Source organism: Apteryx rowi, unplaced genomic scaffold (genome assembly GCF_003343035.1).
Source record: "Apteryx rowi isolate R43461 unplaced genomic scaffold, aptRow1 scaffold_228, whole genome shotgun sequence".
Taxonomy (NCBI): domain Eukaryota; kingdom Metazoa; phylum Chordata; class Aves; order Apterygiformes; family Apterygidae; genus Apteryx; species Apteryx rowi.
In genome coordinates, this window is record NW_020448619.1 from 257170 (window position 1) to 269875 (window position 12706).

General features: G+C 40.3%; 1 protein-coding gene across 3 annotated transcripts in view; it reads right to left on the reverse strand.

Moving 5' to 3' along the window:
- GSK3B (glycogen synthase kinase 3 beta) overlaps positions 1-12706 on the reverse strand; it is a 152668-nt gene that overhangs the window by 15719 nt on the left and 124243 nt on the right. For 2 of the 3 annotated variants that reach the window (XM_026065465.1, XM_026065463.1), the window contains exons 8-9: positions 12542-12637; positions 2369-2407 (exon numbers count right to left, since the gene is read on the reverse strand). In XM_026065465.1, coding sequence (XP_025921250.1) covers positions 2369-2407; positions 12542-12637 — 135 coding nt within the window. The remainder of the gene's footprint in view (positions 1-2368; positions 2408-12541; positions 12638-12706) is intronic. The other variant, XM_026065464.1, reaches the window with a different exon arrangement.

Below are 12706 nucleotides of genomic sequence, written 5' to 3' on the forward strand. Positions count from 1 at the left end.
GTTGTCTGGGTACATTTCTATTCTTTGCCGATCAGAAGCAAGTCAGAGCAATTAAACCTCTCACTGCCCAACAAGTTGGAACAACCTGATGTTTGTAATCAAAGGTCTCCAGTGAGGATGGGAAAATCCAGCTCCTGGGGTTGAGAAAGGGTTAATTGCAAAGTCTTGCACTCAAGTGAAAGTGCAATGCCAGCAAAAAGACTTCATGAGAGTGCACTCAGAAAAACAACTTGAAGAACGAAGGGGGAAACTCATTCAAAAATCATAACAAACACACAGGTGCTATCAGCCATGCATATGGGATGGAGTGAGGTAGGGGGAGAAAGGTTCAAATGAGCAGGATTCATCGGATGTAAAAATTGAATAGGGCCCCGCTATATATTTTTTTTGCTAGTGGATGAAGCCTTACTAACACCGACTTTTGCAGGCAGGCAGGTCAGATTGTTGCTATGGAGGCTGCTGCTCAACTTTGGAGAACAACAAGGAAAGCAAGGGTGGGGTGCAGGAAATGTTTGGCTCTAATTCGCAAGTTACTCCTTCCTTGACCTTATTCTGGCAAGTCATTCCCATAAATTTATTGGGATAACTCCTGCACATTTGGTATTTGTAAGGACAGCTGAAAGTTGTGTCAAGAGAACCAACTGTTTCCCTCTCACAGATTTTTTTTCCTTTTTTTACCTTAAGTGATTACAAAATGGAGTTCACAGCAGTTCTTCGCTGAAGCTGTATTTCAAACCTTCAAGAATAGCTTTACACACCCCAAATCACACCCCCAACCTTCCTCTCTCAATAAGTCAAAAGCAAAATGCAAGTTAATCACATACATGACCTAGGTGGCCTCTTCAAGCACTGCACTCTCACTATGTTACAGGTGAAATACAGGCTGGGGAAAAGGGAGCGGGGTGGGTGAGAGTGTTAAATGTCAGCATTTTTGATAAAAATTGAGCTAATCCAAAATGCTTTTGCACCAATGCAGGTGAGCCCAAACCACACAGCACCAAGGAGCAAAATTAGTGCACGACATGCTAACTAACTGCAGACTAGGAACTTGCACAGGCACTGTGTAAGTAGGTTTTAAACCAAAGGACACATATGCTCTCATGAATGAGGATTAAACAGCAAGGCTACTTTTTCTAGAAACTGAAGTTTTCTCCCCTTGGTGTCCAGCTGGCTCAGGAGCCCCTGAGTTAGGTCTAAGGCATTCTGTACTAACTCGTGTGGCAGCGAATCCCGACTCATGGAGTCAACGAATGAAGTACCGAAGGAGCAGCACTTATTTCTCACACTGGCTTGTTGCAAAACAAAACAAAGAAAAGCGTTTTGCCCAAGAGCCATAATCATGAAAGCAAAGGCTTTCGCCTAACGCTGCAGCCACACTGCTGTAAGCACTGCCAGCAGAGAACTCGGGCCGCCATCCATGCCCTGTGCGTGCTTTCACACGGAGGGGCGGCAAAAGCCGCTCTTCTCTTCGGTGTTGAGACCCATCGCCTCCAGAGTCCAGATTACTGACCACAACGCAAGGGGGACCCAAGCATCCAACTCGCAAGTCACAGCCTGACCATAACAAAATGAAAGACTATCTCCCATTCTAAACAAAACAAAACAAAACACCTTGAAATTTTTACCTCATGGTAACTAGCATAACTGAACGGGTCTTGGGGTAAAAACACAGAAGCGTAGTCGCTTGATTTTTACCCTGAGGTAAAACTATCGAGGTCTTTCCCTTATACCTTTTTCACTGGTGTTTGACCAGGCTTGATTTACCACAGTATGAAATGAAAATGCTTTATTCTTAGCTGTGTTTTTTTCCCCTCAGGACAGCTCACATTTCAGTTACTATGCAGATTAAAAAAAAAAAAAAGCCTTTTTTTTCCTTCTGAGACGAAGACAACAACTGCTTATCTTAAAGCAGATTATTAGGCAGAGTCACAGATCTGCCACCTGTAAAAGGAGGACCCTTGTTTGTCCCCTCTGTAAAAATCTTCATTTTCAACTCAGTGAAACCCTAACATCTGCTTCTTAAATTCTGCTTGAAAACTGCTCAGCCTGCATTTGGACTCAGAAATTTGTCACCTGAAGTAGGCAATTACTATAGGCTACCCTAACTGTTTCAAAACCAGGGAAGGAAAATAAAAAAAAAACAAAACAAACAAAAGAAACTCTCACACATCCTCCCTCCGCATAAATGGTGATTAAAACATGGAGTTACAGATCTCTGCCTGGCTAATCTTTATCACCTTGTGTTAAAGCAGTCACCTGGCCACTGCCTCAAGGATGCTATCTGAACTCCAACTTTCCACTTCTAGCATTTCTCTCTCCTTTTTTCAAGACTAGGCCTAATAGTTTGAAAAAATGTTTAAGTACATACCCGTACTCCTGAGGTGAAATGTCCTGTTCCTGACGAGTCCTAAAGATGATAATGCAGTGAAATAATCCAAACAGGGGGAGTCAATCCAAAAGAGAATAGTCCAGCAAGGAAAAATATATCCAATATTATAAGAAATCCATGGTGTGGGGGACATAGAAAATGTTTATACAATTAGAAACTTTAAACATCAGTCTCCATAGCAGCAAGTCCAACTTCACCACAGTGTATGCCAAAAAATTGAGTGTGCAATGGTGAGGCATAGTATAGAAACATTTCTATATTAAATTTATGTTCCAATGCCAGTGCATTTACTAAAAAAATAAAAAAAAATTGAAATCAAAACTCTAACTCAAACTAAAAGGGTAATTGAAATCCCCATCATAAAGAATTTTCAGTCCTTGGTCCTGGATATAAATGTCCACAGACATTGGGGCCAAATCAGTTTGTCTCCATAGGTGCATCCCACTTGTCAACCTTTCCCAGAGACACAATGTAAACTTTTTTTTCCAGAAAAAACCAACCCCCTAACAATTTATAATTTGTGCTGAAGAGAAAATAAAAATCTGTATTTTGAATTTGGCTGTTTTTAATTTGTGTGAGCTACAAGTGCATCAGGCCGCCGCGGATTATTCTCCATTCTGGATTGACTTCCCCACCAATGGATTTTGTTGGCTGACATGATCTCTTTAGGATGCTTCAGGAACTGGACAGACCACCTCAGGAGTGCAGGTATGGCCTTAATTTCTCTCTAGCATTTTTCCCCCTCATACCGTCGCACCCTTGACAATTTTTTTTTTTAATTTTTCTCTCAATTTGCCTCCCGCCCCACTTTTGAATAATGCACTTAAAAAAAGAAATCAAAGCAAAAATCCTGTGTCTTTTAGCTCTCCTAATTCAACACAGTTCCACCAGAAATCCTGCCCAATTCGCCCACTGAGAACTACACAAGAGGCTGCAGCACTTAAACATCAAGAGCAAGGGACAGTCACAGCCGCAGGTGAAGGGCACAATAGCTCGCATGCCACCACTGCAGCCCGAGGCGGTGGCACCGCGAAGGCAACCTGCTGTCGGTGCTCACTTAGTCCCAAGCTGCAGGAGGACAGACGGTAGGACTCACCCTTCGCTGTGAACCCCCCTTGATTTTCTGTTTCAGTGAGAGTTTCATCTGCAGTGTAGTTCTCAGTGAGGGAATCGCTTTTAGTCAATAATCCGCGGATTCTTTTTAGTCTGCGGACTAAAATTTAGTGCACGGACTAAAATCCGGCCCACTGGAGCAAAGTATATCTCAGTCTAAAATACATCTGGGTGAAAGCAAAAGAAAAAAAAAAGAAAAGAAAAAAAGGAGAAAGAAAAAAAAAGGAAAAAAGCTAAGTGCACAAAGTAAAGTATTTGGGCAGACTAACATTTAGTATGCAGACTAAATACGGCCGGGCAAAATGCACAGCAAGTCCACAAACAAAAACAAAAATAAAACACTGACAGGAACTTTTAAAGCAATCAAATACTACCCCACCTGCGCAGCAATTCATTTTTCTAAAATGAAATAAGACCTTTTGTAAGGCTATTTGTCCACACGAGGGACTGAAGGCTCAAGTTTTCATTTTAAAAAATGAACCTGTTTTGGAGATAAACAAATGCAAAATAAAGTCTTTACATCCAATATTCTTCAAGGAAAATTTGCGCTTGCATAACTCAAAAACTCTTGTTTCTGCAAAGCAAATGAATTTCAGGCTGAGACCCAGGTTGCTGTTTTTTGGATGAGTGTCAAAAATCTCTGAATGATCATGTAAAATGGAAATGCTGACTCATCCAAAACCACAACTTCTTCTTCTTCTTTTTTTTTTAATTATTCTTTACCTCACCACAAAGCTGAGGGACAGTGCAAGTCCCTTCTGTGTTCAGGCATGCCGGTGATGCTCGAATGCTAACAGACCGTAGCAGTTAGAGGGCAAAGCCAAACACACAGCCTCTCTCATTTCTAAGCTATGCTGCTATCAGTGTGACTTTTTTTATGCAAGTCCCTCCTTACTTTTCAGGAACCACCACAGTTTTCAACATTTTTTGAAAATAATTGCCAGGTTTAAATGCCTCTGGTATGCCACTCTCTTCCCATCCCCAAATGACCTGAATTTAGATGAAGTCTTGGTAAACAAGCAGAGCATTTGCATTTTAACTTCCTAATTTAAAATAGTTTCTATTGGTCTTTCTGAATTTGAAAATTTTTCTGCATCAAAAGATGAAAGAAAAACGATGGAAAGCCCAGGATACTCTTCTTTTGCAATGCTCACATCAGCATTCAGTTCTCAAATAAAAACCACACGGGGTAAGGGCTAAGTATTGTTTTAGCAGAATGGTCGGTCTGACTTTCATTCATTGCCATTCTCAAACCAGACTTTTCATGCACAACACGGAGATCTGTCTTCTTGGTCTAATTAAGCACCAAAGCCAAAGCTTCACAGTGTTGCACCAAGGTGCTCTTCTACCCGGTGTGTATTAAAAGACATTACTTCATGCTATCCACCGCCGTGCGTTTCACATGCAGATTGTGAATGCTGTTAGCATGCTGCACTCCCTAAGAGAGCAGAGGCTTATTAAAATGACATCTGTTGCTAACACATCAAGTTTATGACACCGCAGTTAAAAATTTCCTCACCAGCTTCAGAGACTTGTATTTTGCCAAGAACCACCCACACCACCGATTCAGGCTGACAGTCTGGGCACATTTCCTTTCAGTTTGTAAGCACATTTTTGACGGCACTTGCCCCAGACTGGGAAGGAGGGTGATCAGGTCTCTTAGGAAATACTTCAATATTAGGTAACAGAGAAAGCTCCTGCCTTCAACCAAAAGCTCACACTGTTTACCGGTGATCAAAGTTGTCAGACGTAGGACACGACCCTTAAATCAATTCTTTTTAAATACAATTACACAATACAATTATCACAACTTTAGGGCATGAAGCAATATTTCAATCACATAAGTTTAATATAATAAGCCTTATGGTAAACAAGACACATTCATAAACAAAAAAGGAAAATGAAGAGACACATGCAAGACAGTAATGTTAGTACTGAGCTTCACCTGACACAAGGCAACACGAAGCTAAGGCTGAAGCTCTGCCCTTGGAATAAATCTTGTTTCAAGAGTTTGAGAACTTCAAAACAGGTTTTCTGAAGTACTTTATTTTGCTATTTTGAAGTACATAAAACTCACGTGATACAAATGAAGACTAAAACCAGAGAGACACTGTTACTGGGAATAATTTTAAGACGTATATAAAATCCCCATTTCCTTCTCTGATTAACACCCCCCTCCCCCATTTTTCTAAAAAGCATCACAGAAATAGCAAATGCTTTGCCATTCATAAAAAGCCTTGGCAGGCAGCATTTACTCAGATAGGGAAAATGAAATAAAGACAGAAGGGTTAAGTGGCTCACAAATGAGCCAACACAGAACCGGGAACAGAACCAGAAACCTGTCTCCAAAGCTACGTCTTGTTGAGACCACACACTTGTTACTGGGCTACTTCCATTGAGGACTTGGTGAAAACAGAATGAACTAAAATTTGTTAGCCTGTGCATGCTCTGCATCTATGAAGCTCTAAAGGAAGGCAACAAAGCTAAGCAGAACAAAACAACTCTCATTCTTCTCAGAGAGAACCCCCAAAAATCTACCTCTGTAAATGATCTAAGCCTCAACAGGACAGCCACTCTCAACATCTTGGACAGATGTGTTGCAATGTGATGACAAAACAGATGGTATATTACAGAAGACATGTCAAAGTTATCGTTTGATTTCTGTATACGCATTGATGCAAGTCACATCTTAATATTACAGGAATGCTCACTTATTTATTGCAAAGCACTATTTTCTTTACTGCATTCAAATTGGGCAGAGGCAGGCAATTTATCACTTAAAAAACCTGGCTTCTGTTCTCATGCAGTAGGTGGAGATAAGAGATTTACTCTGTCAAAAATCATTGCTCCTAGAGAAGGGGCTGGGAAACTTGAACTTGCCAGATTTTTTTTTTTTTTTTAAGTTAGTCTCCAGCAGAGCTGTTTTCATTCTTTGCTTGAAAAGTCATTACACACCAAGTGAAAAACAGGACGGCCACACTCTTCAGAAAGAAGTAAGGGTACAGTTTCACAGTCTGCATAAATCACCTGCACCCCATGCTGGGACAGATGGCTCTGCCTTCCTCCTGGCCATGCAGATCTGCTCTGTTCTCTTGCCCAAAGACTTGCAGTTGGGGCCGAATGGTCAGCCAGATAAGAAAGTTGATCCAGATTCTGAATATTAGTGTTTTTCAGGAGACTTTTGCAACAATACAAACGTTAATGCACAAAGGAGACAACATAAACATGCATCTGGGAGTAGGAGGGCAGACCCCACTTCATGATGAAGTTAAGCCAATTATGAAACTGCACCCAAATAAATATCCAGTCTCCATTGTACCTTTGTATCCTTACAAAAGGTCAGGACTCAATCTCAGAAAGAATAGAAGAGTTTGCATTTTTAACTTTAATTCTAATGTAAGTATACTTATTAGATTTCTGATGAAGGAATTTTCATTTTCTTTTGTCATCAGCTATAATTAGAAGTGACAAAATGAGTTTTCTATTTATCCATTTTACTGTTTGGTATTCTTCCTCAAATCTACAGTATGAGCAGTCACTTGGAAGCATTACAAGCCAAACAATCTGCTTAAAACCCAGACAAGAACCTGGAGAGCAGGAGTAGGATGGGATGAAAACACGAAAGTGGTTCTGGAGGGGGCAAAAAAATGCTCATGAGAGAAACCAGACCCTATGTCTCAGTCCCAAAGTGAGGGGAAGAAGGCAAGATTACCTGCCACTAACAGAAAAAATACAACACTTGAGGACCAGCAATCAGTATGATAAAACGTATACAAAGTCTACACACACACACACAAGATACTTAGACTAAAGTATTTGCCAAATATTTTATAATAATTCTCCACTGTATTTCCTGAAAAAATGAATCTCAAAGACAAAATCCAAAGCTACTCTGTAATACATGACTGTATTATCCCCACAACCCTCGACCTGTAACCAGGAGTGGCCAATTGCTTTGGAGAAGTGCCAGAAGGCATATGAGCAAGAGCCTGAAATTTCATCTTCAGCACTGTTTCCCTCTGCTACAATAACTGGGCTTGAAGACACGGACAGAAGAGCACTTACGACTGCACAAATTATGAAAGACAGTAAGCACTTCAGGAAGTCGGAAGGGACCCTGCCCTGTTCTGCTGTGACATTATTGAGATGTAAAAGCTCCATGGAGAGAGGAAGTGTGAACAACCTTGCCAGTATCATCCAGGACACAAGAAGTATGAAGGCCACTAAGCGGTGGTGCACTAAAAGACATACACTGCTCGGTTTTGAGAGCTCTGTGTGGTAGATATTGCTTCCACACCTACACAACAGACAAGGCAGAGAAGTTAATGATTTGACTAACGGAAACAGCTTTGGCTGACACCACCTGTTGAGCTGTTCTGACATCATGAACCATGGGCATGCCTGTGGCTCAGTAGATAAGCCAGTTTATTACAGTGCCCATTTGTGACAAACAAGTGGAAGGGTAGGGGGGAAAAAAAAATCCAGGGTCCAAACTAGTCATCTCTGCCATGCAGAAGGGGCCTAAACTACATTACATTTACTGCAATGTTACTCAGATGAGATCCTTTACTAGCCAGGGTGGGGAGGAAGTGGCATGCCATGGACAGGCAGACATCTTTCTGTGCAGACTATCCTGGAAATAATTGTGGCAGGGGCTTTGTTTTTACAGCCCAAAGGATTTGAAATTTGAAGGCAGCATCTGAGTAATGCCAGGATATAGGCCTGCTGTAAAGGGACCATGATAAGCAATGCCAATCTAACACAACCTTATGAAGCATGCTTTTATACCTTCCTTCCCCACTGCCCCAACCCCCTCCAAAAGGGCCAAAAGTTTAAGAGAAAGCTAACCCCCAAAGCTGAACTTCAACAACCCTATGAAGTACAATCTTGCATTTGATCTCAGATTTTCTTTGGCTTTCTATTCTCACGATTATAAAATATAGATGAAGCTTAGTCAGAAGAAGAGAAACAAGTTTAGAGATTAGTAGCAGAGATCAGACTGTGTACTTTCAACAAATAAGAAGGCTCAAGGAGCTGAACTGTCTGAAATGCATAAAAGCAAAGTTATAATCTTGTAAGAACAGCAGCAAACCCTCTAGAAAGGGTAGTAACTTATTTGACCAGCTGATACAGATGGAAAAATTGGGCAGGCTTTCAGACACAAGCTAAGCCTGAAGACAAGATTGTGTGTCCAAAAGCCTGTCCATTTTTTCCAACTGTATCAGTTGGGCCCATAAAAGATACTACCATCCCTTCAAAACCCTGCTACCCTTATAACTTAGTGCTACTCGCAGAACAAGGCAGACAAGCAGCAGGATGCACCTCCATGAGTACAAACTGGCCTATATTCAGTGAAAACAAAATGAAATCTGATCAGAAAGACCAACTAAATTACTGGATTAAACACTCTTGTACTATGAAGAGAGATGCTCAAAAAGAACCCCCCCAAAATCTCCTAATGGGGGTGGGGTGGGGTGTGTCCTGTTTGGAAGAAATATTCCCAGAACGTTTAGGTTTTCTTTTCTTTTGCTAGTGAGGGATGCACTGAATTGCAGTCATCATCTCTATCATGCACATGACTGGTAGGAACACATGCACATGCTTCAACAACATAGGACTATGCTGGAGAGTGAGCCTTCTGTATGTTTTATGCTGACGGATTCAGGCTCTTGAGTTACAATAGTACTTTACTCTCAAACTGCCAATGGATTGAAAAAGCAGACTGAGAATAAAATCAGTCCACAGTGTAATCTCACATTACTGCTGCAGCACAAAAATATTTTTAGTGTTATCTTGAATGCTCTTCCAATCTAAGAAGACAGACCCTTGTTAATTTGAGATATCTTTCATCACGCTACTTCATTGTATTAAATATCAATACTGTATACAGATGACATCAATGAATTTCTTTTGAAAACTCTAAGCTACATCTACGAAGGTAGACCACAACTTTTAACAAACTTTGTACTCAGAATCCCAATTTAAGCCTGAAACTGAAGGAATCTAAGAAATAATATACCTGGATGGACTCATCCTTGTTCAATCTCAAGCAATTTCTCCAAAGCTTTGAAAAAACAAAGGCCTACAGCACTAGCAACCATTCCTCTTCATATAGCAGACAATGGCAAACAGTTCACAATATTACAGGGATATTCAGAAAGAAACAACCTATCCATGCCTCTGAGAAACGCCCAGAGAGCAGAGCAGAACCAGGTATGTCCAACAAAAGTCCACATCCAGAATTTCAGGTGCAACCCATAGGGACTACAGCTTCCAAAGAAAATTCTTGATTGCAATTTACACATACCTTTGCAGATCAAGAAAGTTCCCTGAACACAACAGCTAACCATGGGCCTTACTTTTGTATAGAAAATTACTGGATGCAATTTCTTCCAGATTGCATAAAGCAGGCTAAGCTCCTAGCTAGAAGCTGAACATGCACCTTCACTAGGTATCTTCGCTGTATGAAATTGTTAATTCCAAGCAGCACCTATAAACTTCAATGCTGGAAGACACCCACGCTGCCTTAAACAGCTCAGAAGAGAACAAGGAGAATGTCCTCATGTCAAAGAGCTGACAGCAGGGAGTGACTAATATTTGCAACAATCCCCTTTCAAACATGTTGAGAGCTGGCTGCCTGCAAATTTTTCATGCAAAAACCTACCTTCTCATTGTCTGCTGGGTCCTCTGGTCATAACTAGTCCACCAAAAAAAACCCAGCCTTCTAACTACTGTAATATTCAGTAATTTATTAGCTTACGTGACAAAAAATTGTGCTTTTGAGACTGAAACTTCTAGAGTTCGAGTCCTGCTGGCAACTACCTGTGGCACTCTAGCTGCATGCATTGTTACAACAAAAAACATTTGTACTTTCAACCTTTCAGCCATTCCTTTTCTGCTCATTAGACTGGACCTCTACAACCACAGTTTAAAAGCACTTTGTCTCCCAAGCTTCTAGTCATTCTTTCCAATTCTAAGATACAGAAACTCCAAGATGATGCACATTCCCACCTCTATGCCATCAGACATTATATCAATACAGCTGGGTAAGGAAGACCAGTTCTATATATTACTGTCATTTACTTAAATGTTTCATGGCTTAACACCAAAATGTTGAAAGAAAAGAATTTTAAAAAGAAATATATTGAGAGAATGAGCAACATGACCGAGACCATACTGGATAATCCAATTTGCTAATTTAGCATTTGAACAGTAAGAAAAGTACAAATCTCATAAGTGAAGTATAACATACCCCAAATGGAATAAACTTGACCAGATGCTATTCTACACACAGTTGATATGAGGAAGAATTGGCTGTAGAATAAATTGAGAATGAGAAGCTATGCTGCAACACAGCTCTCAAAAGTCATTATGTGCTAACTGGATCTTCTGGCAAGTTCCTTTCAATTCTTTATGATTGACTTGGTTTCACTTTTGATCTTATGGAATAACCAGGAAAAGCACTCCCTTAGGTATAAAGGGCACAAATAGAAGGAACACACTGTTTCTCCATGAAGCCACATTTGCCAGAAGGGTCTGTTAGGCCACAACAGAGACATTAAGTGCACATAGATGATTCTTAAGACTATTCATGTGGAAGATGAATTGCAGAGCCAGCTTAGATGTTTAACTCTGTATATTACAGAACATCTTGGCACCTCTATACCATCTCATACTGATTTAAACCTACCCAAATCCAGAACACCTTCACTGAAGGAATCCAGACACAATGCTAGAATTCACTGCTGTAATGCTTTGGGCTTATTCTTGTGGCTTCTACCATGATACAATTTGAAACAGAAGAGACCAACTGCCAGGGATTGGCCCTAATTTCCCCCTCCTCCCCCTCTCCTGTTAATGTAAGATATTAAACAGCTTTACTGGATTTACTGACCTCTCAGACTATTACAGATCACTTAATCAACCCATAGTTAGACACTCAGATACAGAAACCAGGGATTATCGGAGCAAAGGAAAATAAAGGGGTACATAGCTCATTGGAGAATCTATCACAAAAGTAGTGACTCCCAGTACCTGGCCTGGCAGCTACCTAGCACATACTTAGGCTGCTATCTCAAAGACCCTGAATTAGCTCTACGCCATGTATCCAGAATTTCTACCACCATAGAGTATTTGGTCCCAAAATGTCTGAACTGGACATGTGCTGGACTAGAAATGCAACACTGCCGTGCATAAACTCTACATTCTTGGCAGAAGAAAACCTGAGCCGTTAAGATACGATAAGAATATACTGTGACTATATCAGACGTTTCTCAAGAAGCAAAACGAAAATATCCACTACCCATGCTTCAATTACTTAAGACTCAATATTTAACTTACTGCACTCCCAGGAGGCTAATTAAACGATCAATTGTTACCCTTTCCCACGTCAAATATCCTTCATTCCTCCACGTGTGGAGGATAGCTTAATTGTGTGGCAATATATTTATTTTAATGCTGACAGTTTCCTCTTCGATCATATTACCATATAGCCAGTATTTGCTGCAATAATGTCTCCTTTTGAAAGGTGGATGACAAGAACAATCTTAAAAGTAACTCCAAGAAAAATGACCCCCCTCAACAGCGCACATATTAGACTGCAAGTAAAATTATATTTATGAGAGAACTAGTTAGCAAAGTGACTGTCAACCATCATTGTCACATTAAGTAACAGTGTTATAGAAGTGTCACGCATATCAATGGAATGCTTTCTAACTTGTAGATGATTTTTGTGCACACCGAGAGTTGTGTCATGACAGGATTTAGGTATATTGCAATTTACTACAAAACAGCATTTGTTTAATAAAAAAACTAAACAAAGCAAAAAGAACTCTAGAAAACATCAAAAAAGTAGACCAACAGTGCACTGCTTCAATACCTTCTTTCTCCTTACCTACATCAAGAGTTATTGGGTCCACAGTTTAGCTAAAGGCACCCAGCTTAGACCGAAAGCCACCAAGAGACTAAACAATCAAACTTAACCTGTGAATTTTTACTTTCAGCCGACATGTCTTTATTATCCAATTCATAAAGACTCACCTTAGTCCATGGATGTGCCTTAATCTGAGGGAATTTGAATTCAGTATAGTTTGGATTCATTTCTCTAATTTGCTCCCTTGTAGGCGTTCCCAGAACCTAGAAAGGAAAAAAAAGAAAAAGAAAAGAAAAAAAAAGGAAAAAAAAGGAAAAAAAGGGGAAAAAGGG